Source organism: Mandrillus leucophaeus, unplaced genomic scaffold (assembly GCF_000951045.1).
Source record: "Mandrillus leucophaeus isolate KB7577 unplaced genomic scaffold, Mleu.le_1.0 Scaffold243, whole genome shotgun sequence".
Classification (NCBI taxonomy): domain Eukaryota; kingdom Metazoa; phylum Chordata; class Mammalia; order Primates; family Cercopithecidae; genus Mandrillus; species Mandrillus leucophaeus.
In genome coordinates, this window is record NW_012102510.1 from 2,976,127 (window position 1) to 3,001,410 (window position 25,284).

General features: G+C 49.2%; 2 protein-coding genes across 2 annotated transcripts in view; one reads left to right on the forward strand and one right to left on the reverse strand.

The window, feature by feature from the left end:
• The first annotated feature begins 11,675 nt into the window (after window positions 1-11,675).
• Window positions 11,676-22,571, forward strand: ARAF (A-Raf proto-oncogene, serine/threonine kinase). The gene is made up of 17 exons (XM_011982850.1): window positions 11,676-11,709; window positions 13,039-13,203; window positions 13,349-13,503; window positions 13,667-13,770; window positions 15,551-15,653; window positions 15,739-15,893; window positions 16,006-16,104; window positions 17,398-17,539; window positions 17,643-17,670; window positions 17,745-17,890; window positions 17,989-18,191; window positions 19,493-19,669; window positions 19,762-19,810; window positions 20,317-20,433; window positions 20,669-20,800; window positions 21,638-21,772; window positions 21,987-22,571. The coding sequence occupies exons 3-17, from the start codon at window positions 13,408-13,410 to the stop codon at window positions 22,119-22,121; spliced, it is 1,821 nt and encodes a 606-aa protein (XP_011838240.1). The 5' UTR covers window positions 11,676-11,709; window positions 13,039-13,203; window positions 13,349-13,407; the 3' UTR covers window positions 22,122-22,571.
• A 440-nt stretch (window positions 22,572-23,011) lies between these two features.
• The window catches only part of SYN1 (synapsin I), a gene marked incomplete at its 5' end in the record, with an annotated part of 48,720 nt that continues 46,447 nt past the window's right edge, over window positions 23,012-25,284 (reverse strand). The window contains 2 exons of the mRNA XM_011982873.1: window positions 23,012-23,596; window positions 24,634-25,222. Of these exons, the coding sequence (XP_011838263.1) occupies window positions 23,569-23,596; window positions 24,634-25,222 (617 nt within the window). The remainder of the gene's footprint in view (window positions 23,597-24,633; window positions 25,223-25,284) is intronic.

Genomic DNA, 25,284 nt, shown 5'->3' on the forward strand with positions numbered 1-25,284 from the left:
CTGAGCCCAATTGCATATCTATAGGGGAAAAAAACCCACTAAAATTCGTTCCCTATTGCACACTATCCACCAAACATCACCTCACAGGATATTATAGATCTGAACGTGAAAGGCAGAACTAGGCCCAGCATGGTGGCTCATGCCTGTAATCCCAACACTTAGGGAGGCTGAGATGGGGGAATCATTTGAGCTCAGGAGTTCAAGACCAGCCTGGGCAACATAGTGAGACCTCATCTCTACTGAAAATTAAAAAATTAGCTGGGCCTAGTGGCACACACCTGTAGTCCCAGTTACTCAGGAGGCTGAGGCACCAGAATCGCTTGAACCTGTAAGGCAGAGGTTGCAGTGAACCATGACTGCACCACTGCACTCTAGCCTGGGTGACAGAGTGAAACAGTATCTCAGAAAAAAAAAAAGAGAGAGAGAGAGAAAGAAAGAAGGAAAGAAAGAAAGAGAAAGAAATAAAGAAAGAAAGGCAGAACTAACTATAAAGCCTTTAGTAAATAATGGAGTTTTTGTAAATGAATATAAAAAGAAGAAACGCAATGGAAAAGAATAACTATCGGCAACTCACAATGAAGGAAGTTCAGATGACATCTAAACATGTGAAAAAGGGCTCTGTCTCATTAGAAACAAGGAAATTGCACATTAAAACCACAATAAGATTGTCAAACATGACTGGGAGCAGGTGGCTCATGCCTGTAATCCTAGCACTTTGGGAGGCCGAGGCGGGTGGATCAAGAGGTCAGGAGATTGAGACCATCCCGGCCAACATAGTAAAACCCCATCTCTACCAAAAATACAAAAATTAGCTGGGCGTGGTGGCACGTGCCTGTAATCCCAGCTACTCAGGAGGCTGAGGCAGGTGAACCAGGGAGTCAGAGGTTGCAGTGAGCCAAGATCGCACCACTGCACTCCAGCTTGGCAACAGAGCCAGACTCCATCTCAAAAAAAAAAAAGGTTGCCAAACATGTAAAAGTCTGATGGAACTGTCAATAGGTGTATTGTCATTGGAAACAGCTTGGCGATATCTATTAACTTTAAAGATACACACTCTCAGTCAGCCAGAGATGCAAACACATGTCCAACCAAGCCTAAGGAGGCATCTCTTTACTATGTGGGTCATGCCCGTGCAGGATTTCTCTAAATATTTTAGTTGGTGCACAGATCTTAAACCTCAGTCATTTGACCTGTGGGAGCCCATTTCTAACATCTACAAGCTAATAACAAGCACTAATGTTGCAAATGAAAAGACATTTAAAATGCTCATTTTACAAATTGTCAAAGCCTCCAGTGTTGCATGGTAGATCAACAACCATTAGTAGCCTTCCACAGTGAGACCTTTCTTTTTTTTTGAGACTGAGTCTCACTCTGTCACATAGGCTGGAGTGCAGTGGCATGATCTCGAGTCACTGCAACAACCTCCGCCTCCCGGGTTCGAGTGATTCTCCTGCCTCAGCCTCCCGAGTAGCCAGGATTACAAGCATGAGCCACCATGCCTGGCTAATTTTTGTATTTTTAGTAGAGATGGGGTTTTACCATGTTGGCCAGGCTGGTCTCGAACTCCTGGCCTCAAGTGATCCACTCGCCTGGGCCTCCCAAAGTGCTGGGATTACAGGCATGAGCCACTGCGCCCAGCCTACAGTGAGACCTTTCTGATCAAATGTTAGCTCACTGTCCAAGGTTAGGAACTCCCAACTAGAATGACTTGTCCTCAGGTGTCAATTAAGACCAACCGACCTGAGGTAGACACTCTGATGTGCCTCCTGGATCCCACTTCAAGCAGGGGCTTGTTTTCCCAGCACTGGCAGTGCTGTGAGCAGATAGCTCTCAGTTGTCAGCCCCTTCAGGAGTGGCCTTAGCTGCAGAAAGCCTCCTTGTGCAAGGGCATACCCTTCCCAGGGCAGCCTACATCCATAACTGATCAATGAGGGGATATGAAGGCCTGGTCACCTTCAGCCAGCTCAAGAAATCTCTGATGGACCTAGCTCCAGAGCTTTCCTGAAGGATCATCCAAGGCTGTGCTAGGGACTGTATCATAGCTGTATGGTCCCTCTGTCCAATCCTACCTCTTCCGCTTTCTTTCACATGCATTGATAGCAAGAATGCTCGCTAGTAAACAGTCTGTGTGCTCAACTCCATCGCAGAGCCGGCTGGTTAGAGAAACCAAACTCCCAGCACTTTGGAAGGCCAAGGCGGGTGGATCACTTGTGGTCAGGAGTTCGAGGCCAGCCTGGCCAACAGGGTGAAACCCCATCTCTACTAAAAATACAAAATTAGCCATGTGTAGTGTTGAGGGCCTGTAATCTCAGCTACTTGGGAGGCTGAGGCAGGAGAATCGCTTGAACCCAGGAGGCAGAGGTTGCAGTGAGCTGAGATCATGCCACTGCACTCTAGCCTGGGTGACAGAGCAAGACTCCGTCTCATCTTTACTAAAAATATAAAAATTATCTGGGCCTGGTGGCACGCACCTATAGTCCCAGCTGCGCAGGAGATAGAGGTCGCAGTGAGCCAAGATCGCACCACTGCACTCCAGCCTGGCCGACAGAGCAAGACTCCGTGTCAAAAAAAAAAAAAAGAAGCTTTGGGGCCAGATGCAATGGCTCACGCCTATAATCCCAACACTTTTTGGGAGGCTGAGGTAGGAGGATCGCTTGAGCCCAGGAGTTTGAGATCAGCCTGGGCAACATAGGGAGACCCTGTCTCTACCAAAAAAAAAAAAAGTAATCGTGGTGGGGGGTGGCACGTGCCTTGTAATCCCAGCTACTCAGGAGGCTGAGGTGGGAGGGTCACTTGAGTCCAGAAGTTTGAGGCTGCAGCAAGCCATGATCGTGCCACTGCCCTCCAGTCTGGGTGACCAGAGTGAGACCCTGTCTCAAAAAAGAAAGAAAGAAAGAAACTTTGGCCAGAATTATATCATTACTTTGAGAAAAGCACCCAAGGTATTGGTTTTGCGGATTGTGCAGAGTCATTAAGAAAAGGAACAGGCACTTCTGCTTCTAGCCAAAATCAAGTAACAGGGACCAAATGTAACTTCCCATCTGAAACAGTCAAAAAATCCCAGACTATATAAGTGAAACAAAGGTTTTAAAGACACTGGATATCAGGCAATGAAGGACAGTGGCCCCTGAGAAATGGGAAATAAACAAGGTGAGCCCTATGACTGTCCCAGCTCACTGCTGTGATAAGGGATAGAGTTTCCAGGCCATAGCACAGGGAGGAGGAATTGAGGTAAAACCTGGTAGCCTTCTTGAATCGAAGAAATTTTTTTGTCATAATATTGTACTATAGTTTTGCAATATGTTATTACGGGGGAAACTTGGCAAAAGGATACACTAATTTCTCTGTGTTCTTTTTTTTTTTCTCAATAGGAACGTGGGGGTGGGGACAGGGTCTTGCTCTGTTGCCCAGGCTGGAGTACAGTGGTATGATCACACCCACTGCCGCCTTGACCTCCTGGGCTCAATCGATCTTCCCACCTCAGCCTTCTGAGTAGCTGGGACTACAGGTGTGTGCCATTGGGAAAAATACACTGTATTAACACCAGTGGGAAGAAAGCTGGGGTAGCTATATAAATATCAATTTAGATTCCAGAGCAAAAAAATATGGAAAAGAAGGCCATTCCATAATGATAAAGCAGTCAATTAATCAAGAGAACATAACAATGCTAAACACTTATGTACCTGGCCAGGCGTGGTGGCTCACACCTGTAATCCCAGCACTTTGGGAGGCCAGGATAGGTGGATCACCTGAGGTCAGGAGTTCGAGACCAGCCTGGCCAACATGGTGAAACCCCGTCTGTGCTAAAAATACAAAAATTAGCCAGGTGTGGTGGCGCATACCTGTAGTCCCAGCTACTTGGGAGGCTGAGGCAGGAGAATCGCTTGAATCCAGGAGGCAGAGGTTGCAGTGAGCCAATATCACGCCACTGCACTCCAGCCTGGGTGACAGAGTGAGACTCAGTCTCAAAAAAATAAAAATAAAAAATAAGACACTTATGTACCTAAAACAGAGCTTCAAATTACATGAAGCAAAGCCAACAGAATTGCAGGGAGAAATAGGTTTCAATTCCCCTCTTTCAAAAGCTGATAGAGCAAGTAAGCTAAAAAAAAGTCGACAAGGATTTAGTTGATGTGAACAACATTGTATTAGTTTGCTAGGGCTACCATAACTAAATACCACAGACTGAATGGCTTAAACAACAGAAATTTATTTTCTTCTAATTCTAAAGCTGGAAGTTCAAGATCAAGGTGTCAGCAGTTTTTGTTCCTCCTGAGCCCTTGCTCCTTGGCTTACAGATGGCCACCTTCTTGCTGTGTCCTCACATGGCCTTTTTTTCTGTGCACTTGTGCCCCTGCTGTGTCTTTCTCTTCTTTTTTTGGGGGGGGGGTGGCGGGGGTTCAAGTTCTCACTCTGTCACCCAGGCTGAAGTGCAGTAGTGCGATCATAGGTCACTGTAACCTTAAAGTGTTGGGCTCAAGTGATCCTCCCACCTCAGCCTCCTGGGAAGCAGGGACCAGAGGTGCACACCCCAATGCCCAGCTAATTAAAAAAAAAATTTTTTTTTGTAGAGATGGGACCTCACTATGTTGCCCAGGTTGGTCTTCAACTCCTGGCCTCAGGTGGTTCTCCCACCTCGCTGCCTAAGGTGCTGGGATTACAGGCATGAGTCATTCCACCCCACCTCTTCCTCTTCTTTTTTTTTTTTTTTGAGTTTTGCTCTTGTCGACCAGGCTGGAGTGCAATAGCGCCATCTTGGCTCACTGCAACCTCTGCCTCCCAGGTTCAAGTGATTCTCCTGTCTTGGCCTCCCATAGTGCTGGGATTACAGGTGTGAGCCACCACACCCAGCCTTCTTCTTCTTATAAGAACACCAATCCTATTGGATTAGGACCCCACTATTATGAACTCATTTAACCTTAATTTCCTCTTTTAAAGGCCCTATCTCAAAATACAGTCACACTGGGGTTAAGGCTTCAACATAATTTTTGGGGAAACACAATTTAGTCCATAACAAACACTACTGACCAGCACTGGCTGACCTGGGTACCTGCAGGCCACCAGGATTGCTAAAACATCTGTCAATGTTGTGACTGAACCTTCTGAAATGAAACTAGCCTTCATTTTGGATTCTTGGAGTGTTTATTCTTGTGTAATCTTATCAGTGTCCTTGAACTTGGGTCATTCAACAAGTACTGCCAAGGGACATAGATATTTGCTTTGATACTTTAATAGTTTCAATGGTGATGACAGTGATAACAGGAACAGCTAATAAGTACTACAGTCACTACGCATCAGGCATTCTGTAAAGTTTGATGCAGATTAGTTCACAGAATCTTACAAGAACCCTATGATGAAAATACTTTTAGAAAATACTAAAGATGTTAAAGCATATAATCAGTTGACTTAAAGTTAAAAAAAATACTGAAGATGAAACTGAGACACCAAGAGGAGAAACAGCTTGTCCAAGGTCGCACAGTTATTAATACATAGCAGGACCTGAGGATATTCATACACTCTAACTAGGTAAGTGGTCAAGTATTAAGGCATTCTGGGTAACTTCAGAATTGATTTTCTCATACCACATGATAGTAGGCAACATTTACATGGGTGACAAAAACTATTGCAAGTTATTTTATACTATATACAGAGAGGACTACATATGTATATTATATCAATAATGACACAGCAAAGACAACATGTGGTTCACTTGTCCAGAAAAAATGAAAATTATTTGGAGTATATTCGAAATTTCGTTTACAATCATTTTATAAATTGAATCAAAATTTATTAAATATGGATGATGTAAACCAACAGATATTACACTTTTTTTTTTCACCTACGATGGGTGGTGAAACCCATGGTGGGTCAGTGTATATGTGCTTAGAATAAATGTGTAAACCTTGAGAAAATTTTTACAAAGTGCATTTCTGATTGAAACCAAAAGTAGACATTTCAGAATTACTTGCTTGGTGGAAATTGCTTTTTATTTGTTTAATTAATTACACTTTAAAAATAATTGCTGACCATACTGAATTGCAATCCCTACCAAGGGAGCTACCAGAGAGGAAGAGAGGTGTCTGTCACTGTCTATGGCATCTTAAAGGTGGCCTGCACTGCTCAGTGTTTGTTTATGGGTTCATACTGATCTCTTTGCTTAACTATTTTCCTATTTGAGAAATAATCACACTTAGCGCAGAATGTCCTCATCAGAGTAAATCTTTAATAATAAAATTATATGACTATTATTTGATTTAATCATGTTTTTCCACTCATCTGATCCTTGGGTTTGGAAATGGAAAATATATCAGCCGGCACTTCTTTTTTTTTTTTTGACGGGGTCTCGCTTTGTCGCCCAGGCTGGAGTGCAACGGCGCTATCTTGGCTCACTGCAAACTCCGCCTCCCGAGTTCACGCCATTCTCCTGCCTCAGCCTCCCGAGTAGCTGGGACTACAGGCGTCTGCCACCACACCCGGCTAATTTTTTTTGTATTTTTAATAGAGACGGGGTTTCACTTGTGTTAGCCAGGATAGTCTTGATCTCCTGACCTCGTGATCCACCCGCCTCAGCCTCCCAAAGTCAGCCTGCACTTTTGTTTAATTTTATGAAAATATGGAGGTACCCTATATAACATATAAAGAACTTAAAAAAAATAATTAAACAAGCCAGGCGTGGTGGCTCACGCCTGTAATCCTAGCACTTTGTGAGGCCGAGGCAGGCGTATTGCTTGAGCTCAGGAGTTCAAGACCAGCCTGGGCAACACGGTGAAACCCCGTCTCTACTAAAATACAAAATATTAACCGGACGTGGCGGCGGGCGCCTGTAGTCCCAGCTACTCAGGAGGCTGGTGCAGGAGAATCGCTTGAACCGGGGAGGTGGAAGTTGCAGTAAGCAGGGATCTCGCCACCTCACTCCAGCCTGGGCAACGGAGCGAGACTCCGTCTCCAAAAAAAGAACTCTGTCGGTTAAATGGTGTGTTTTTCATAGGGATAGCACATTGAAATTACTACTCAATGAATTTTGCTAAGAAAGACTTTTTAATAAGAACAGTTAAAAAGTCATGGTTAAATTCACTTAGTTGTAAATTTCCTACACATCTCCCCTCCAGGGTTGTATATTAAAAATCCCTTCCAGGAATGTACAGAAGTGGAAACTTCCACATTCTACTTTTATTAAGGATTTCGATAGAACAATTACTGTTGCCTCATCACTAATTTAAAAGCAACATTAAGTTCCTGGTTTGTAGCCGGTCTCAGGCCCACACACCTCCCATTGGCCACCCCCTGTTCACAGCTATTGGTCTGTCAGTGGCTCCGTGGTGAAGTAGAGCCTATCAATGCCTGGGGTATCCCAAGGCCCGCCTTCCACTGCACTGCCATTGGCAGATCTCGCTGCCTGTTGGGGGACCTGGAGCGAATCGAGGCTCCCTGGGTTGGCAGAGAGGAGCTGAGTTGGTGGTTGAGGGCCCTGAGTCAAACCTGTGTTCCCGGCCTCAGAGAAATGTGCATGCACGGTCATCTCCCCGGAAATGAACAGCTGAGAGGGCGGCGGTGGGATGGGGTCCCAGAGATGGCGCTCTCCAGGCCGCAGCAGGGGTCGGCGAGGTCGGCGGCTTTGGGAAATGAGAGTGGCACGTTTTAGAGGAGGTCTCCAGGCAGGCAGGACTGCTGGGTGGATCTGGGATTCCTTAAGGAGGTGCCCATGGCCGCACCCTTGTTAAACACTTTTTATCTAACGAAGCACTCTCTCCTTTTCCCCTACGGTGAGGGCAGCCTGAACCTTAATGTCTTCAGCTATAAAAGTAGCACTACAACGGCAGTCGGCGAACACTTGAGATTTAAAAAATTTTTCAGGCATGTTTCTGAGACTTTAAAATGAACAACAATAAAAATCAACAAGTACTTTGATAGCTTTACATTTTTTTCCAGATGGATAGTTACAAGGGGGATGTCAGAGAACTATAATCAGCTAGTTTGGGTTTTAATTTTTGTTTTAATACATGGTACTTCTAATGGTTTAAATATGGTGGTGATGATAATGATAAAAAATCAAGAAGGTCAGGCGCTGTGACATGCGTCTGTGGTCCCAGCTTTCTGGGAGGATCGCTTGAGCCCAGGAGGTCGAGGCTGCAGTGAGCTGTGATTGCACCACTGCACTCCAGCCTGGGTGACAGAGCGAGACCCTGTCGCAAAACCAAACCAAACCTAAATCACTTTAAAGGCCTTCATGCTTTAAAGTGTCAGGTACCTGTAAGGTACTTGGCTGAAGTGCCAGTTGAGATGGGTGTGAAGTGAGTCTATGAGTTCTTGGGGGGGAAAGCATTGCCTTTGAGTGGGCTGTGTCCCCTACCCTTCCCCTCCTTCCCCCTATCCTGCGAAAGCAACGAGCTTTTGCTGGCATTTTTCTCATCTTTTTATAAACGTTGAACGATGGAGCCAGAAGTCTGTCTTCAAATAATGCCTAGGAATTAAAGTTTTTAAACAATTTAAGTGAATTGAAATATAAAATGCACTCCCCTATTCCCCTCCCCAAAGCCCCTCACTGAGCTCCAAACAGGAGTTGTTCCTGACCCCACTGGCACTGAGGTGGTTGCCAGGACTCCTGCAGTGGGAGATGGAGATTCAGGGCCTAGGGATCTAATTTCAGAAAAAAAGAATTTTTTCAAAATAATTTCCCCAACCAATAAGAATTTGTACAAACACAAACGTTTAGAATTATGTTTGAGGCCTTCTTTTTTTTTTCTTTTGCCACACAGTTCTTATTCTGGTATATTACACATAAAGCAAAATATATCCATTTTCAGTATAGAGTTCAATGAGGCCAGGTAAGGTGGCTCATGCCTGTCATCCCAGCACTTTGGGAGGCCGAGGTGGGAGGATCACTTGAGCCCAGGAATTCAAGACCAGCCTGGGCAACGTAGTGAGACTCCATCTCTACAGAAAATTTTAAAAATTAGCTGAGTGTGGTGGTGTGTGCCTGTAATCCCAGCTACTTGGGAGGCCGAGGTGGGAGAATTACTTAAGCCCAGGAAGTCAAGGCTGCAGTGAGCCATGATTGTGCCACTGCACTCCAGTCTGGGTGACAAAGCCAGACTCTGTCTCAAAAATAAAAAAAGATAATAATAAAAATAGAGTTCAATGAGTTCTGACAAATGCATACAGAACATTCCAATCACCTGCAAAAGTTCTTTAATGTACTTCCCAGTCATTCTCCCTCAAAACAACATCTAATGTGATTTCCTTCACTATAGATTAGTTTTGCCTGGTTTAGATTTCATACAGGTGGAATACAGTATTTCTCCTTTATGTCTGGCTTTTTTCATTTGGTCCCATGTCTATGAGATTCATCTATGCTCTTCCTATATGTCAGTAATTTGTTCCCTTTCATTGCTGAGTAGTATTCCATAACCCCGTTGTTGTATTTCTTTGTCAGTTCTGTTTCTGGACACCTGGGCTGTTTCCAGTTTTTTGATATTATGAAAAAGCTAATCTGAACATTTGCATACAAGTTTTTGTGCAGATATACTGCAATAGTAGCATGTTGTAGCTGGCTCACCAGAGCAGATTTTGTGCATCTCTTTTAAATCTGGTTCAGCGACTGTCACATCAGTAGCCTGAAATAAGCCACGGGGACAGTACAAATTAGAGCTATTTTCTTCCTGGAGGGTTGGTTGTTAAACATTTACCAGCACACCATTGGACACGTGTTTTCATTTCTCTAGAGTAAATACCTAGGAGTGAGATTGCTGAATTGCATGGCAGGTCTATGTTTAATTTTATATGAAACTGCCAAACTGTTTCTAAAGTGCTTGTGCCACTTTACACTCCCAATAGCAATGTATGAAAGTTCCAATTGCTCTACATTCTCATCAATACGTAGTATTGTCAGTCTTTTTAATTTTAGCCATTGAAGTTGGGCACGGTGGCTCACGCTTATAATCCTAGAGTGTTGGGAGAACGCGACCAGGAGCTTGACACCAGCCTGGGCAACATAGTGAGATTCTGTCTCTCTAAAAATTTTATTTAGCCATTAAATGGTGAAGATTCAAATAGAAAAGTGGAGTTGGGGCCAGGTGTGGTGGCTCAAGCCTGTAATCCCAGCACTTTGGGAGGCCGAGGTGGGCAGATCACTTAAGGTCAGGAGTTTGAGACCAGCCTGGCCAACATAGTGAAATCCTGTCTCTACTAAAACTATAAAAATTAGCCGGGCATGGTGGTGGGCGCCTGTGGTCCCAGCTACTCAAGAGGCTGAGTTACCCAACTGATTTTTTTTTTTTTTTTTTGCATTTTTACTAGAGACGGGGTTTCGCCATGTTGGCCAGGCTGGTCTCGAATTCCTGGCCTCAAGTGATCCGCCTGTCTTGGCCCCCCAAAGTTCTGGGATTACAGGCATCAGTCACCACACCCGGCAAGAATGGAAAGTTTTATTACTGAATAAGCACTACACCAGACTGTGATGCACATCACAAACAATCAGCTAAAGAGGTTTCAAAGACAAAAGAAATCTCATCCGTTTATGTAACAGGCAGATACAGCCCATTACAAACATATTCTCAAACAGTAACTTGTGCTCAAGTAAGAAACCTGACAGCACCATTGGGTACACATACTTCATCCCAAATTCACCTAGTAATTGGTGTGGCTATCTGTGTTAGTTAATTGCCTTTATCCAAAGGAAAACGAAAACTCGTATCTTTATGACAAGCAGGTAATAACTTGAAGCCAGGCACGCAGATCAAATTCCCATGAAGACAGAGGAAGACAGGGGTGCTATTTTCATTGATGTTTACATTTCATCAAAGAGATGGCTACGAGGCTCTTAAGAAAAACATTCCGGGGTTGTAAAACTGGCAAGAGATCTAGCATTTTAAAAGACTTACATACATCTCAAAGGGACAGAGAAAATTTTACAGTTACAAGTTTTCTAAAGGAAATGCTCTAAGAGAGACGTCTCTCTCTTTTGACACCAGGGAAAATTCGATTTTTAAAAATTTGTGTTTACCCCACAGTACCTCCACACATTGACTGGCATCGTGCTCCATTCACCGCACTTCCCTCTTCACCTGGCCACCTGTGACTAGTTTTTCACAATCCTAATCAACCCCATTCCTAAAGGAAGCCTCCCAGACAGAAGGCCGCCCCTCCTAGGGCCAGCCCCCCAACCCCCACCACACCAGAGACCCGCTGTCCTCAAAGGCTATGAACTACAGTCTCCTAGAGCCGGTGAACATCGCCGATCATTTGTTCTGATTCCAACCCATTTCAAAGATGGTAAAACTGAGACACAGGAAAATAATAAAAGGGTGCTTAGGGCACTGGCCCAAAAAGGGTACTTAAGGATTTCCCCGTCCAGATGCCAGAGCCCTAAGGTCAGCCCCAAATGACCTTAAAAAGTCCTGCTTTATTCGTCTATGCCACTATTGAGGTTAAAGCCCTAGGCACGCAGGTCTTGCCCCAACTGCGCCTGCGCCAGTCGGGACTTGAGCTTGCCCCCGATCTTGACGTTTCAGGCTGCCCCTCCTAATCCGGAACACGACTCACATTCCGTTGGTCTTGCCTTGACAGACGTGACCTTGATCCAATAAGAGTGGAAGGATGAGTCCCGCAGTGCCAATAACGAGAGTCCGAGAGACGGCGAAGGCGGACTCTGTGAGGAAACAAGAAGACAGGCCCAAGATGGAGGCGGCGGTGGCTGTAGCGGCGTGACAGGTGAGGGCGGACCCGGGAGGGCTCGGTTTCTGGAGCGGCTGCCGGGCACGGGCAGGGCGCCCAGACCGAAAGCTCAGCTCCAGGATGGCTGCGCCCGGGCCCCGGCGTCCCCCGCCCGGAACCGGAGGAGTGGTTTGACCCGGGGCGAGACCATCGTCGACAGCGGGGGTGGGGTGGGTAACAGGAATAGGCGGGCAAGGCTGCGGGTGATGGTTTCGCCCGCTGCTAGTGGTGTTGCGCCTGCGCAGAGCCGGAAGCCCTTTGGTAGGCGGGACCCTACCTACTGGTGCCGGGATTCCGTCTTAAACCCCCTAAGGTGTCCAATGACCTTTCCTTACCAACTGCGGGGAGTGTGTGGAAACGGGGTTCACTCCCCGGTTTCCTTATTCTGGATCAGTGTCTGACCCCCTGGGGAGGGAGAATGTCAGGATTCTCGCCTCTGTAACCGCCTTCCATGATCCCCCATTCAGTTTACACCAGTAATGTGCCTGTGACCCCCTCACTGGTTGTCAAGGAGAATTTTGGAGCTCCCTCTTTACCTCCATTTTTCTCCCCGCAACACCATACCTTCCTTCTCCTTTTGCTATGACAGTGTCTGGTGATCCACCATTACCTCCCCAGTTTGGCTCGATGTCTGGTCATTTCCATTTCCACCCTTCTCCCCATTACAGTCTCTAGTGACACCTGTTACATCTCCCTTCCGCATAGTATGTAGTGACCCCCACCCATGAACTCCTTATCATAAAGTCTTGGGACTTCCATTAGCCACCTAACACGGTGTCTGTGGTCCTAACATCAACATTACACCCCAGGGCTTAGGGATGTCCACAGTGCCCTTTAAGGATATGTTTGGTACAACCTCCATCTTCCCCACACTAAGGGCAATATCTCATGATCCTCTCTTTCCCATCACCCTGCCTGCGACTCCTCCCTCACCAGAGTATCTGGCACTTCCCCCGTTCTCTGTTAAAAAGGCAGGACACTTTGGGAGGCTGAGGCGGTGGATCACCTGAGGTCAGGAGTTCGAGACCAGCCTGGCCAACATGGTGAAAGCCCATCTCAACTAAAAATACAAAAAATTAGCCAGGCGTGGTGGCACATGCCTGTAGTTCCAGCTACTAAGGAGGCTGAGGTGGGAGAATGGTTTGAACCTGGGAGGTGGAGGTTGCAGTGAGCTGAGACCGTGCCATTGCACTCCAACCTGGGCAACAAGAGCGAAACTCTGTCAAAGAAAAAAAAAAAAAAAAAACAACCAGGACATTCTGTTCGTGCTTCTTATGTACCTGACAGCTCAGTGCAGTGTGTATTGACTTCCCCATTGGTCCCCAGCACAGAGTCTTCTGTGCTCCTGTACCCTCCAGGACAGTATGCTCTGTCCCCCTTCCTTGTTCTCTCCCCCCCAACCCTGTGCAGTGAAGCTGAGACCTTGGCACTCATGAGTGAGAAAAGCAACAGGAGGGTCTGAGCAGAGGAGGAACTAGAAGGACTTCAGATGTGAGCAGGATCTCTTGGGCTGTCATGTGAAAATTAGGCTGCAGGGGGCGACAGTAGCCTGGACTTTGAATTTTATTTTGTCCCCTGCCACTTTGCTTCCAGACTATCATTATTGGACCTCTGAATTCTGTCTGCCTTCTTGTAGGAGCCCCATGGCACCTGCCCAGCCCCACCTCAGCCCATCTTGACAAAGTCTAAGGCTCCATGGAGCCACCACGGGGCCCCCCTGCCAATGGGGCCGAGCCGTCCCGGGCAGTGGGCACCGTCAAAGTGTACCTGCCCAACAAGCAACGCACGGTGGTGAGTCATGGAAGCGAAATGGCAGGGGCTGTGGATGGACCCAGTTGTAACTCTGGAATCAAAAGGGTGACAACGGTTGGGGGAGGCCTTTGCAAAAGGATGGGAACATCAACTGTGGCCTCTGTTGGGCAATGAGGACCCCTACATCTGCACATACACACAGGTGACTGTCCGGGATGGCATGAGTGTCTACGACTCTCTAGACAAGGCCCTGAAGGTGCGGGGTCTAAATCAGGACTGCTGTGTGGTCTACCGACTCATCAAGGGGTGAGTGTGGCAGCCCCACGCCCACCCACTGGGTGCCCCACCTCCCATCCCCTCCTCAGTCATTTGATTCCTTCTGTTCTTTATCACAGAGTCTTCCATTAGTCTTCCCTTAGTCTTTAGTCCCCCCTTATCTGCAGGGTACGTGTTCAGTGGATGCTTGAAACCACAGATAGCACCGAACCCAATTGCTATCAGCCGGAACATGTTTCTATTCTTGTCTTCTACCCATAAATGTAATGCCTTTTCCGTCTTAACTAAGCATGTATCATGCACTCCGGCCATCGCTTTTGCAATATGAGGTATGACGTCAAAACTAGCATGAATTTATTTTTCCTTCTTCACAGTTCCAAAGATGGAAGATTCGGCCGGGCGTGGTGGCTCACGCCTGTAATCCCAGCACTTTGGGAGGCCGAGACGGGTGGATCACAAGGTCAGGAGATCGAGACCATCCAGGCCGACACGGTGAAACCCCGTCTCTACTAAAAATACAAAAAAAAAAAATTAGCCGGGCGTAGTGGCGGGCACCTGTAGTCCCAGCTACTCAGGAGGCTGAGGCAGAAGAATGGCGAGAACTCAGGAGGCGGAGCTTGCAGTGAGCCGAGATCACGCCACTGCACTTCAGCCTGGGCGACTGAGCGAGACTCTGTCTCAAAAAAAAAAAAAAAAAAAAGATGGAAGATTCTTTCTTACAGTAGATCTCAACAACCTCAGCATATGATTTTCTTTGCTTTCAAGTCAAGAACTTTTACCTTTTTGCCTAAAGGAAGCACTTTACAGCTTCTCTTTGGCATGTCCGAATTGCCACCAACACTACTCCTGTGCTTTGGGGCCATTATTAAGTAAAATGGCGATCACTTGAAGACAGCCACTATGATATTGAGTCAGTTGTTTGATAACTGAGCAGGCTACTAAGTGATGGGTGGTAGCATAAACAGTGTGAATCTTCTAGATAAAGGGATGATTCACATCCTGGGTGGGATGGTGCAGGATTTCATCATGCTACTCAGAATGCACGCAATTTAAAACTTATGAATTGTTTATTTCTGCAATTTTCAATTTAATACTTTCCCACCCGGTTGACCACAGGTAACTGAAACCGTGGAGAGTGAAACCACAGATAAGGGAGGACTACTGTAGTTCAAGTAATCTATGAGTTCATCCTTTTTTTGTTTTGTTACTTCATTGGTTCATTGGCCTGTAAGGTCAACCAATTCATTCTCCCCTGACCCCCAAGTCCTCACCCTGGTCCATCACTTCCTCCCAGATTTCATCTATTTTGTCCTTTCACGATGTCATGACTTCATCAGCTGTCTTCTTCCTCATTTTCCCCATTCTTTGTCTGCTGAGTTGGGTCTTGCTGACCTTATTTATTCCTCTCTCGTGGGGTTCCTTAATTTTTTATGCAGTTCACACAGTGCACTTTATTTGTTGTTTCAGTGCCTCCTCAGCCCCCTTTTCGGGGGCTGGCTTAGCGCTTCTAAGATGTAGTTGTTTAGTTTCATTTGCTTCTCCCCTTCCGTTTCAGAGCATGGACTCTTCACACCGTCCTGCCTCTCATTACCCTTGTGGCCCAGGGCCAGTCATTTTATCCCTCTGAGCCTGTTCCCATCTGTAAAGTGGGGGCAAGGATAATGACTAATTCCTAGAGTTGCTATGATGAGAATTAAACTTGCCAGACATGACCCTGTGGGTAGCAGGCTTGGAGGGACTTGTGGGGGTTCCCTGCCTCACCATGGCCCCTGCCCACCCTCCCACTCATTCCTTTCCATGCCCCCTGCAGACGAAAGACAGTCACTGCCTGGGACACAGCCATTGCTCCCCTGGATGGCGAGGAGCTCATTGTCGAGGTCCTTGAAGATGTCCCGCTGACCATGCACAATTTTGTGAGTGCAGGGTGGACGGTGGGGGCGGATCATGGTGGGGAGTATCCTTGACCAGGTCTTAAACTTCCCTGCTCTGCGGCATCAGGTACGGAAGACCTTCTTCAGCCTGGCATTCTGTGACTTCTGCCTTAAGTTTCTGTTCCATGGCTTCCGTTGCCAAACCTGTGGCTACAAGTTCCACCAGCATTGTTCCTCCAAGGTCCCCACAGTCTGTGTTGACATGAGTACCAACCGCCAACAGTGAGCCCAGCCTGGGGTGGGTGGGGGGATGGGGAGCACAGAGACCCAGCCACAAGGCCCTTACAGACAGCTGACCTGTGTCCCCTTACTTTATACCCTTCATGCCCTCAAGGTTCTACCACAGTGTCCAGGATTTGTCCGGAGGCTCCAGACAACATGAGGCTCCCTCGAACCGCCCCCTGAATGAGTTGCTAACCCCCCAGGGTCCCAGGTAGGGGTGCCTTAGGTGAAGGGCTACTGGGGGAGAAAAAGATCTGGGGACTCTTGTAGACCACAAGCCATACTTTATTCATTTGTTTACTTGACAAACATTTATTGAGCACCTACAAGTGTGAGTAAGGGCATGAAACTGGGACCTTGGGCAAGTCACCTGATTTCTCTGGGCCTCAGTTTTCTCATCTGTAAAGAGGGGATAATGATACTTTCTACCATATAAGGTTCTGCTGAGGATTAAATGAGTTAAGACATGTTCAGTGCCTAGAACAGGATCTGGTATAGTGTAAATAATCAGTTCTTTTTATTATTAATTATAAATATATTTATAAGCATCTAACTACTTTGCTAATTCTTCTAGTATAACCATACTCAAGCCTTTCCATTTTGAAATATGTATTATTTTATCATAAATTACTTCCCTTTTATTGCTTCTTTATGTTAAATATTATACAAAACTATAGCTATATTAAAATATATTATTGCTCTAATATATATTTTATAATGTGCATATTTTATGGTATATTTATGTTATTGTATCATGTTGTATTACATAATGTTATATAATGTAGAACATCATACATGTTTATATGATACATAAAATAAAGTTAGGGTATTATATTATTTTAAATTATGAGTGTATATGCATTAATTACCTTTGAGTTTCATTTCAGGATAGTGAAGGGAACATTAACATATTTTTGTAACTACAATATGTTTAGCATATATCGTGTATAACGTATATATAACATAGAATATGGTAATATGTATACTTTAAACTATTGCTATTTTAATATAGATGATATGTATTATATAACATTTGAAGAGTACATGTAATTATAATATATAATTATAAAATATGGTACATTCCCCTTTCCCCACTATCTGTGTGGCTTGCTATCCTGCCTGTAGGAGTTTACTCCAATGTCACCTCCTTCTCAGAGAATCCTTTCCTGACACTTTCTAGGAACACTTTGTGTCTCCTTATTTTGCTTTACTATTTTTCTTTATTGCACCTATCACCATCAGGCATATTATATATTTGTTTTTTATTTCAGCCCCACGAGGGCAAGAACTGTTATTTTGTTTTACAGTTTTATCTCCACCACCTAGAATGGTATCTGGCACACAGCAGGCACTCAATAAATGTTTCTTGAAGCAATGAATAATAGTACTGCCAGTGGACATTCGCTCTGTGTGAGCTAAATGCATGTTTATGGCTGGGGGTGGAGTGGGGGCTTTCTTGGTTCTCTGATTCCTGGCAGTGACTTCACAGCCTTTCACCTGGCAGGCCCCACACTCAGCACTGTGACCCGGAGCACTTCCCCTTCCCTGCCCCGGCCAACGCCCCCCTGCAGCGCATCCGCTCCACATCCACTCCCAACGTCCATATGGTCAGCACCACGGCCCCCATGGACTCCAACCTCATCCAGGTTGGTGCTGTGGGGAACAATGCCAGGGACCACTGGGCAGAGGGGAGAGCCATTCCTGTTGGCCTCCATGCCCTCTTTTTGACTCCTGTCCCTCTTCTTCTAGCTCACTGGCCAGAGTTTCAGCACTGATGGTGAGTCCCCCGTGCCTACACCCTGACCCCCGCTGCCCCACTTGCCTCCACTCATATCCTTTCTGCAACTGCAGCTGCCAGTAGTAGAGGAGGTGGTGATGGAACCCCCCGGGGGAGCCCCAGCCCAGCCAGCGTGTCCTCGGGGAGGAAGTCCCCACATTCCAAGTCACCAGCAGAGCAGCGTGAGCGGAAGTCCTTGGCCGATGACAAGAAGAAAGTGGTATGCTTGAGGGAGATCCTTTTGGGAGCACCAAGGCTGAGTGATGTGGGATGAGGGATGTGGGCAGGCCTCTTAGATGCCACCCATCTGGCCCACAGAAGAACCTGGGGTACCGGGACTCAGGCTATTACTGGGAAGTACCACCCAGTGAGGTGCAGCTGCTGAAGAGGATCGGGACGGGCTCGTTTGGCACCGTGTTTCGAGGGCGGTGGCATGGCGATGTGGCTGTGAAGGTGCTCAAGGTGTCCCAGCCCACAGCTGAGCAGGCCCAAGCTTTCAAGAATGAGATGCAGGTGCTCAGGTGAGGTGGCACATTTGCGTGGATGGGAGTGGCAGGCCCGGCCTTGGCACCTCTCTGGGAAGAGGCCATGCTTGGAGTGCTTCCTGGACATCACCTGTGTTTGTGTTGTTAAACCATCATCAGAAGTTGTTTCTTTCTGAAGGGCGTCCCTTTCCCCTCTGGGAAATGGGTATGTTTAGAGGACCTGTGATCATGCAGTTGTTTGGGTTATTAATGAATGGCTCTGCTTCCAAAATGTGGGTCTTCTTATTTGCCGCTGCGAACTGGGTCTGGGTGTGGGCCACCATTCTCGTTACCACATTGCCAGGAAGGCTTGCATCTTTCCTTCCCCTCTGCTTGGACTACAACGGTAATGTTCTATTTATAGTGTTGGTTCTTGTTATTCATTAATTCTAATGCCTTGATTTAAACAATATTATCATCACCATAATCTAATCATTGCTTAATTTTTATAATTGCTATAATATGTAATCAATACAGTATTCATCTAGTCATGCTAAGAAAGCCAGGTGTCTCCTTTTTGCTGCTATAGTTACTATGTAGTATAGTACTGTATACCTATATACTACAGGTAGTACTGGATAGCTTCTACCAACCCGGGGGACGCCGGCATGGGCTTCTCCTCTCTGTCAAATGGGCACAATTATGTTACAGAGAATAAGGTAGCTAATACAATGATCAGTTTTACAGTTGAGGAACCTGAGGCCCAGAGAGGTTAAATGTCCTTCCCAAGGTTGTACAGTGAGTACCTGGTGAGGCCTAGATTTGAAGATGAGTCCAGACTCCAAGCTCTTTACCTCTAAGCTTCTCATGGTGCTGAACAGGCTCTAATCATCACATATCACCGATATTTTAATCCTGCATCTATCCATATTATATTGATACATCAATGAGGAAGGTTGGCATTCTACCTTCTCATCTGTGAGATGGTCACAGACCCAGGTAATGGTCAGAGTCAGAGGGGTGGGGGATGTTAATGATTAGAAATGCTGCTGTAGGCAGGGAGGGGGAGGGGCAGCAATTCCTCCCTCCTGCTTTTGTTGGGAGACTCGGATGGGGAAGCTCCGGATGGGGAAGCTCCGCATATAAGCCCACAGCAGAGAATCATAGCCCAGTAAACACATCTCACAAATTCATGAAATCTGGCAATGCTGTGGTCCTGAGTGCCCCAAAAGACAGGGTGAAAATGAATGACCGAAGAAGGTAAAGAACAGTGCCACTCCTGTTGTGACAGTAAGTCACAGTAAGTGACAGTCACTATTTTTCCTCCCCACCTCTGACATTGCCCTCCCTGCCTGCAGGAAGACGCGACATGTCAACATCTTGCTGTTTATGGGCTTCATGACCCGGCCAGGATTCGCCATCATCACACAGTGGTGTGAAGGCTCCAGCCTCTACCATCACCTGCATGTGGCCGACACGCGCTTCGACATGGTCCAGCTCATTGATGTGGCCCGGCAGACTGCCCAGGGCATGGAGTGAGCCTCCCAGCCTGGGGAGGGGTGGGGGGAAAGGGTGGGGGAAATGAGGTAACCCCCAGCCAATCCACCACCTGCCTCCACCCCCACAGCTACCTCCATGCCAAGAACATCATCCACCGAGATCTCAAGTCTAACAGTATCTGTCCCTGGACTGGGGTTGAGGTGGGGGCGCAAGGGCTTAGAAGGATGCCTCTTGTGGGGGTTCTGGGAATTACAAAAGAGGGGCATGTGTCCCAGAGCTCCTTGCCAGGTGGCAGAACTGTGGCCAGTCAGGGGGCTTTAATGGCAGCCTGTTAGTCTGAAGTCAGAGGTGTGGCTGGTTCAGGTACTGTTCTTGGGAACTCTGGTTAGAGTCTGATGTGTGACAGTTGTGGAGGGCATTATGGTCAGCATCAGAGGCATAGTGAGTTCGGGTGCCCTCCGAGGGGCTTCCTGTTCAGAAGTCAACAGCGGGGCTGAGTGTGGGGGGCACTAGCAGGCATTCCCTGCCCATGTCAAGGTTGTAGGTAGTTGGTGTGATATTAAGGGGCTCCTGGTCAGGATCAGAGGGATGAGTGGTATAAGGGCACCAATAGGAACCTCCCAGGCAGGGTGAGAGGCATGGCTATTAGGAGTCCCTGTAGTGGTCCTTGACCCTGGCGGACATCTTCCTACATGAGGGGCTCACGGTGAAGATCGGTGACTTTGGCTTGGCCACAGTGAAGACTCGATGGAGCGGGGCCCAGCCCTTGGAGCAGCCCTCAGGCTCTGTGCTGTGGATGGTGAGTTGGGCCAGGCTGGATGGGGGGTACGTGGGGATGTAGGCTCCAGGATTGGGGTGTGTGGGGCTGAGTGGGAACGGGGATGCCTGTGCCAGGTGTGAGTGTCTGGACTCCTCACGTCCCACCTCATGTGAGTGGCTCTGAGTTGTACGCTGTGTGGCCAGTGGGATCTGGGACTGTGGACCAGCCATTTGCTGACCTCTGTGGTCCCCCTGCCTGGTCTGGCCTGTTGTAGGCAGCTGAGGTGATCCGTATGCAGGACCCGAACCCCTACAGCTTCCAGTCAGATGTCTATGCCTACGGGGTTGTGCTCTACGAGCTCATGACTGGCTCACTGCCTTACAGCCACATTGGCTGCCGTGACCAGGTGAGCCCCACACCTTACCCACAGTTCCCTGGGCTGAGGGATCCCCTCAGGCATCCATACCCCACATCCCCTCCTTTTTGCACTGATGAATGCTACCCTTTCCCCAGAAACCTAAAATTTTGTGGGATAAAGACTCCCAGAATCTCTTGGGCTCCAGACACCTATAATAAATTCTCTGGGTCTCCCCTACCCCAACTTCCCTCTTCTCACATCCACAGCCCTCTGGGACAAAAATCCTCGAAGTCCAGAATACCCCGAATCTTTATACCTAGAATCCCCCAAGGCCCCCACATACCCCAAAGCCCTCTGTATCCCTAGACGCCTATAGTCCTCTGCTCTGGGTACTCAAAATCCCCCAGATCTCATTTCTCCCAGCATCCCATTTCTCCCCAGAAACAGAGCCCCTTTGTGCTTCTGGAATAGTCACAGGCACCCACAGTCACCTAGGCCTTCAGGTATCTAGCAGGCCTCAGGGCCGGGGTACCTAGAACCCTCTAGGCCTCAGACCCGCACAGAAGTACAAGCTCCCCCAGACCCAGAACTCCATGTTTCCCTGAGACTCAGTACTTTCCAGGTCCCTAAGCCTCCTAGAAACTCGTGGGCCTATAATCCTCTGAGCCCCAGATACCTACAATCCTGAACACCAAATTTGAATCCCTCTGTTCTGAAAGCAGAGAATCCTCCCAAGTCCTCAGCGATGGAGAATCCTCTGGGCCCCGATACTGACAGTACCCCAGTTTGCTAAAAATAAACCTCCCAAGCCCCTCAATACAAAATTCCTTGGGCTCCCAGCCCCTGACCCCAGATCACCCCTTTCCTGCCCCCCTCTGCCCCCAGATTATCTTTATGGTGGGCCGTGGCTATCTGTCCCCGGACCTCAGCAAAATCTCTAGCAACTGCCCCAAGGCCATGCGGCGCCTGCTGTCTGACTGCCTCAAGTTCCAGCGGGAGGAACGGCCCCTCTTCCCCCAGGTGGGCTGGGTAGGAGGGCTGGACACTTTGGGTGGGTGACTCTGGGATGGAGGAAGACTGAGATGGAGGCAGATGTGAATGTGAAAGCTCAGAGGTTGTGTGTGTGTGTGTGTGTGTGTGTATGTGTGTGTGTTTCCCCATGAAGCTGGGGCCTGGGGCTGTTGGGATGCCCATAGGGCTCTGGACACCCCTCCTCACCCCCACCTGCCCTCAGATCCTGGCCACAATTGAGCTGCTGCAACGGTCACTCCCCAAGATTGAGCGGAGTGCCTCGGAACCCTCCTTGCACCGCACCCAGGCTGATGAGTTGCCTGCCTGCCTACTCAGCGCAGCCCGCCTTGTGCCTTAGGCCCCGCCCAAGCCACCGGGGAGCCAGTCTCAGCCCTCCACGCCAAGGAGCCTAGCCCACCAGCCAATCAATGTTCGTCTCTGCCCTGATGCTGCCTCAGGATCCCCCATTCCCCACCCTGGGAGATGAGGGGGGTCCCCATGTGCTTTTCCAGTTCTTCTGGAATTGGGGTCCCCCCAAAGACTGAGCCCCCTGCCTCCTCCATCATTCGGTTTCCTCTTGGCTTTGGGGATACTTCTAAATTTTGGGAGCTCCTCCATCTCCAATGGCTGGGATTTGTGGCAGGGATTCCACTCAGAACCTCTCTGGAATTTGTGCCCGATGTGCCTTCCACTGGATTTTGGGGTTCCCAGCACCCCATGTGGATTTTGGGGGGTCCCTTTTGTGTCTCCCCCGCCATTCAAGGACTCCCCTCTTTCTTCACCAAGAAGCACAGAATTCTGCTGGGCCTTTGCTTGTTTATTTTGTTTCCCGACTCTTCTCTTGGGGTTCAGAGCCGCTGAGGGGTGGGATGAGTCCAGGCAAGGAGTGGAGGTCAGGGGGAGGTGCGGACCACATAAACAGCGTCACTGCACGCATCACCACAGGCGGCACGATGAACGAGGACCACATATGCCAAGCACGGCACAAGAGGAGGCCACGTCAGTCACAGACACAGACATCACGGCAAAGGTGGGGAAGCGGAGACCACTGGCCTTCCGTGTGCAAAGGATTCTGGGAAGATGAGTGGAATTTGCATATTTAAAGACAGCTGTCAGAGGCAGGAAACTGGGGAGGGAGTCCCTGGGGGAACCGAGGGGTCCTGGAAGTGGGAGGAGCTCCCAAGGTATTGAATGAGGTTGAGGGGGCTGGTGTTGGGTGGCATTTGAAGATGTGGATCTTCAGAGGGATGGAAGATCCATGGGAAGAGGCTCAACAGTAGGGGTTTCTTGAGGATTTGGAAAATTCTGATGGGAAATAGGTGTGCTGGAGAGATTTGGGACCAAAAATAGGGTTTTCCAGGAACTTCAGGGCTCCAGGAAGGGATTTTGCAATGGGTTGCCTGGTATTTGGGCACTTCCAGGAAGGAAAAGGCCCTCTGGGGAAACCAGGGTCGGAGGTCTTCAGGAATCTGGAGGTCCTAAAACAGAAGTAGATCTTGAAGTGACCAGGAGTGGGGTTCTAAAAGGACTTGGGGATTCCACATGTGAGAACTGGATTTAGGGCCAGGAGGAGTCAGGTTTCTCAAGGTACTCAGGGATCTTGAGGAATGAGAGGTGGAATCTTGGAGAACCGGGAGATGGGTTCTCAAGGGATGTGGAGACTCCAAAAGTGAGAAATGGATTCAGGGCCCAGAGAAGGGTTGCCCAGGGATTTTGGGGTTCTCAGTGTGGGGTATCAGTCGGAGAAGAGGCTGGCGAAAGACTTCCTCAGGCTGCGGATGGTCTCAGCTTTCACCTCGTCCTGGCTAAGGCTGGGCCTGGGCGGGGCTGGCTCTGGAAGGTTGAAGGCATTGGTCAGAGACTGGGATTTGCTAGAGAGAGACAAGGTGGAGGCGTGGGAGGAAGGGGGAAGAGGAAGGGGAGGAAGGGGAGAGAAACACAACGTTACCCCAGGCCCGGCCCCAGCCCTGCCCCTCTGATTCTGGGGCTGTGCCTGTGACCTCCCCACCCGCCACCATGGGCCTGGACCCTAACAGGTTCTCAAGGCTGGGAGGACTCAGGTGGAGTGGGTGGAGTCCTGGGCCAGGGAGGCGAGATCTGGGACAGGCTGGGAGGACTTGGATCCAGGGTGAAGTGTGGGATTCATGGGAAGAGTCCTGGGCAGAAGCTTCTCTGAATTCTTGGCTAGTTTGATACAAAGGGGAAGATGAGCAGGGAGGTTTCCAGTCTAAGGGTGAGGTGTCCAGGAGGGCCTAGGAAGGGCTTGGACCAAGGACAGGCTGTTGGGCAAGTCAGCCTAAGGCAGAGCAACTGGGTGGGGCAGGGAGGACGTCTGAGCTGGAGTGGGAGTTGGAATGGACCAGAAGAAGCAGATGGTTGATGATTCTCAGGGAGACTGAGATGGGCCAGAAGGATGTGGAGAAGGAGGAAAAGTATGAGGGTGGAGTGGAAGAGCGAGATGATAGGAGGACTAGGACTCAGGCCAGGAGTTTTAGGGATGGGTTGGGAGGGGGAGGGCCAGTTTGGCAGGGAAGGCTCTGGGCTGGGCAGGAAGTTGCAGACGGTGGGTCAGCCAGGTGCCTGGGAGGCCTTGGAGGAGGAAACTTTCCCAGGGCCTATGAGGAGGAATTCGAACAGAGGGCAGTTTCTATGGGATTCTAGCACCAAATTCCTGGGGTGGGGGTGTGGAGCCTCTGGTGGGCCGGGAGGAGCGAAAGCTTGGGGGAAGGGCTTGGCTCAGGCTGGAGAGAGTTCGTGGGACCCCTGCATAGGACCTGGGTCTGAGGAGCAAGGGAGCTAGGGCTACTCTACTGGGGCAGGGGCCCGCTTTGTGAGCAGCAAGGCGGGGGCTGCTGTAGGGGTCCCCTTACTTGAGCTGGGGGTGCGGAGGTCCCCCTGCAGCGGCGGTGGCGGGTGACGGCACGTCCTGGCTGGGTTTCTGGGCCAGCTGTGGCTTGGGACGTCCAGCGGGGCCCGGGCCGCTGGGCCGAGGCTGCTGCGTGGTGGGTGGCCCAGTGCGGGGCACGGGACCCGCCTGGCTGGCCTGGCGTGTGGGGCCGGCTGGGCCTGGGGGTTTCTGGGGCGGGCCCTGGCGCTGCTGCCCGCCCGGTGGGGCCCCAGAGGCCTTTGGCGGAGCCGGGCCGGAGACGGATGTCTGACGGGTAGCCTGTGGGGGGCCCGCCTGACGCTGGGGAGAGGGAGAGGCGGGCGGGCGGGCTGCTGGAGGCGCCCCGGGGCCTCCCGCCACTGGCCGGGATTGGCGGCCTTGACCCTGGGTCAGCGGCGCTGCCTGGGACGCGGGCTGCTGGGGCGCTGAGGTGGGACTTGGAAGGCGCTGGGGCAGGGGGCTGCCAGCTGGGGGTCCAAGGCCTGAAAGGTGCTGCTGGCCCTGCGGGGGCGGGCGCTGCTGCAATGGGGGTCCCTGGCGCTGGGGGCCTGGGCCCGGCTGTGGAGGGCCGCCTGGGGGACAGAGAGAGAGAGAGAGTGAGCACACGTGAGAGTGAGCGGGTAAGAGATGGCGG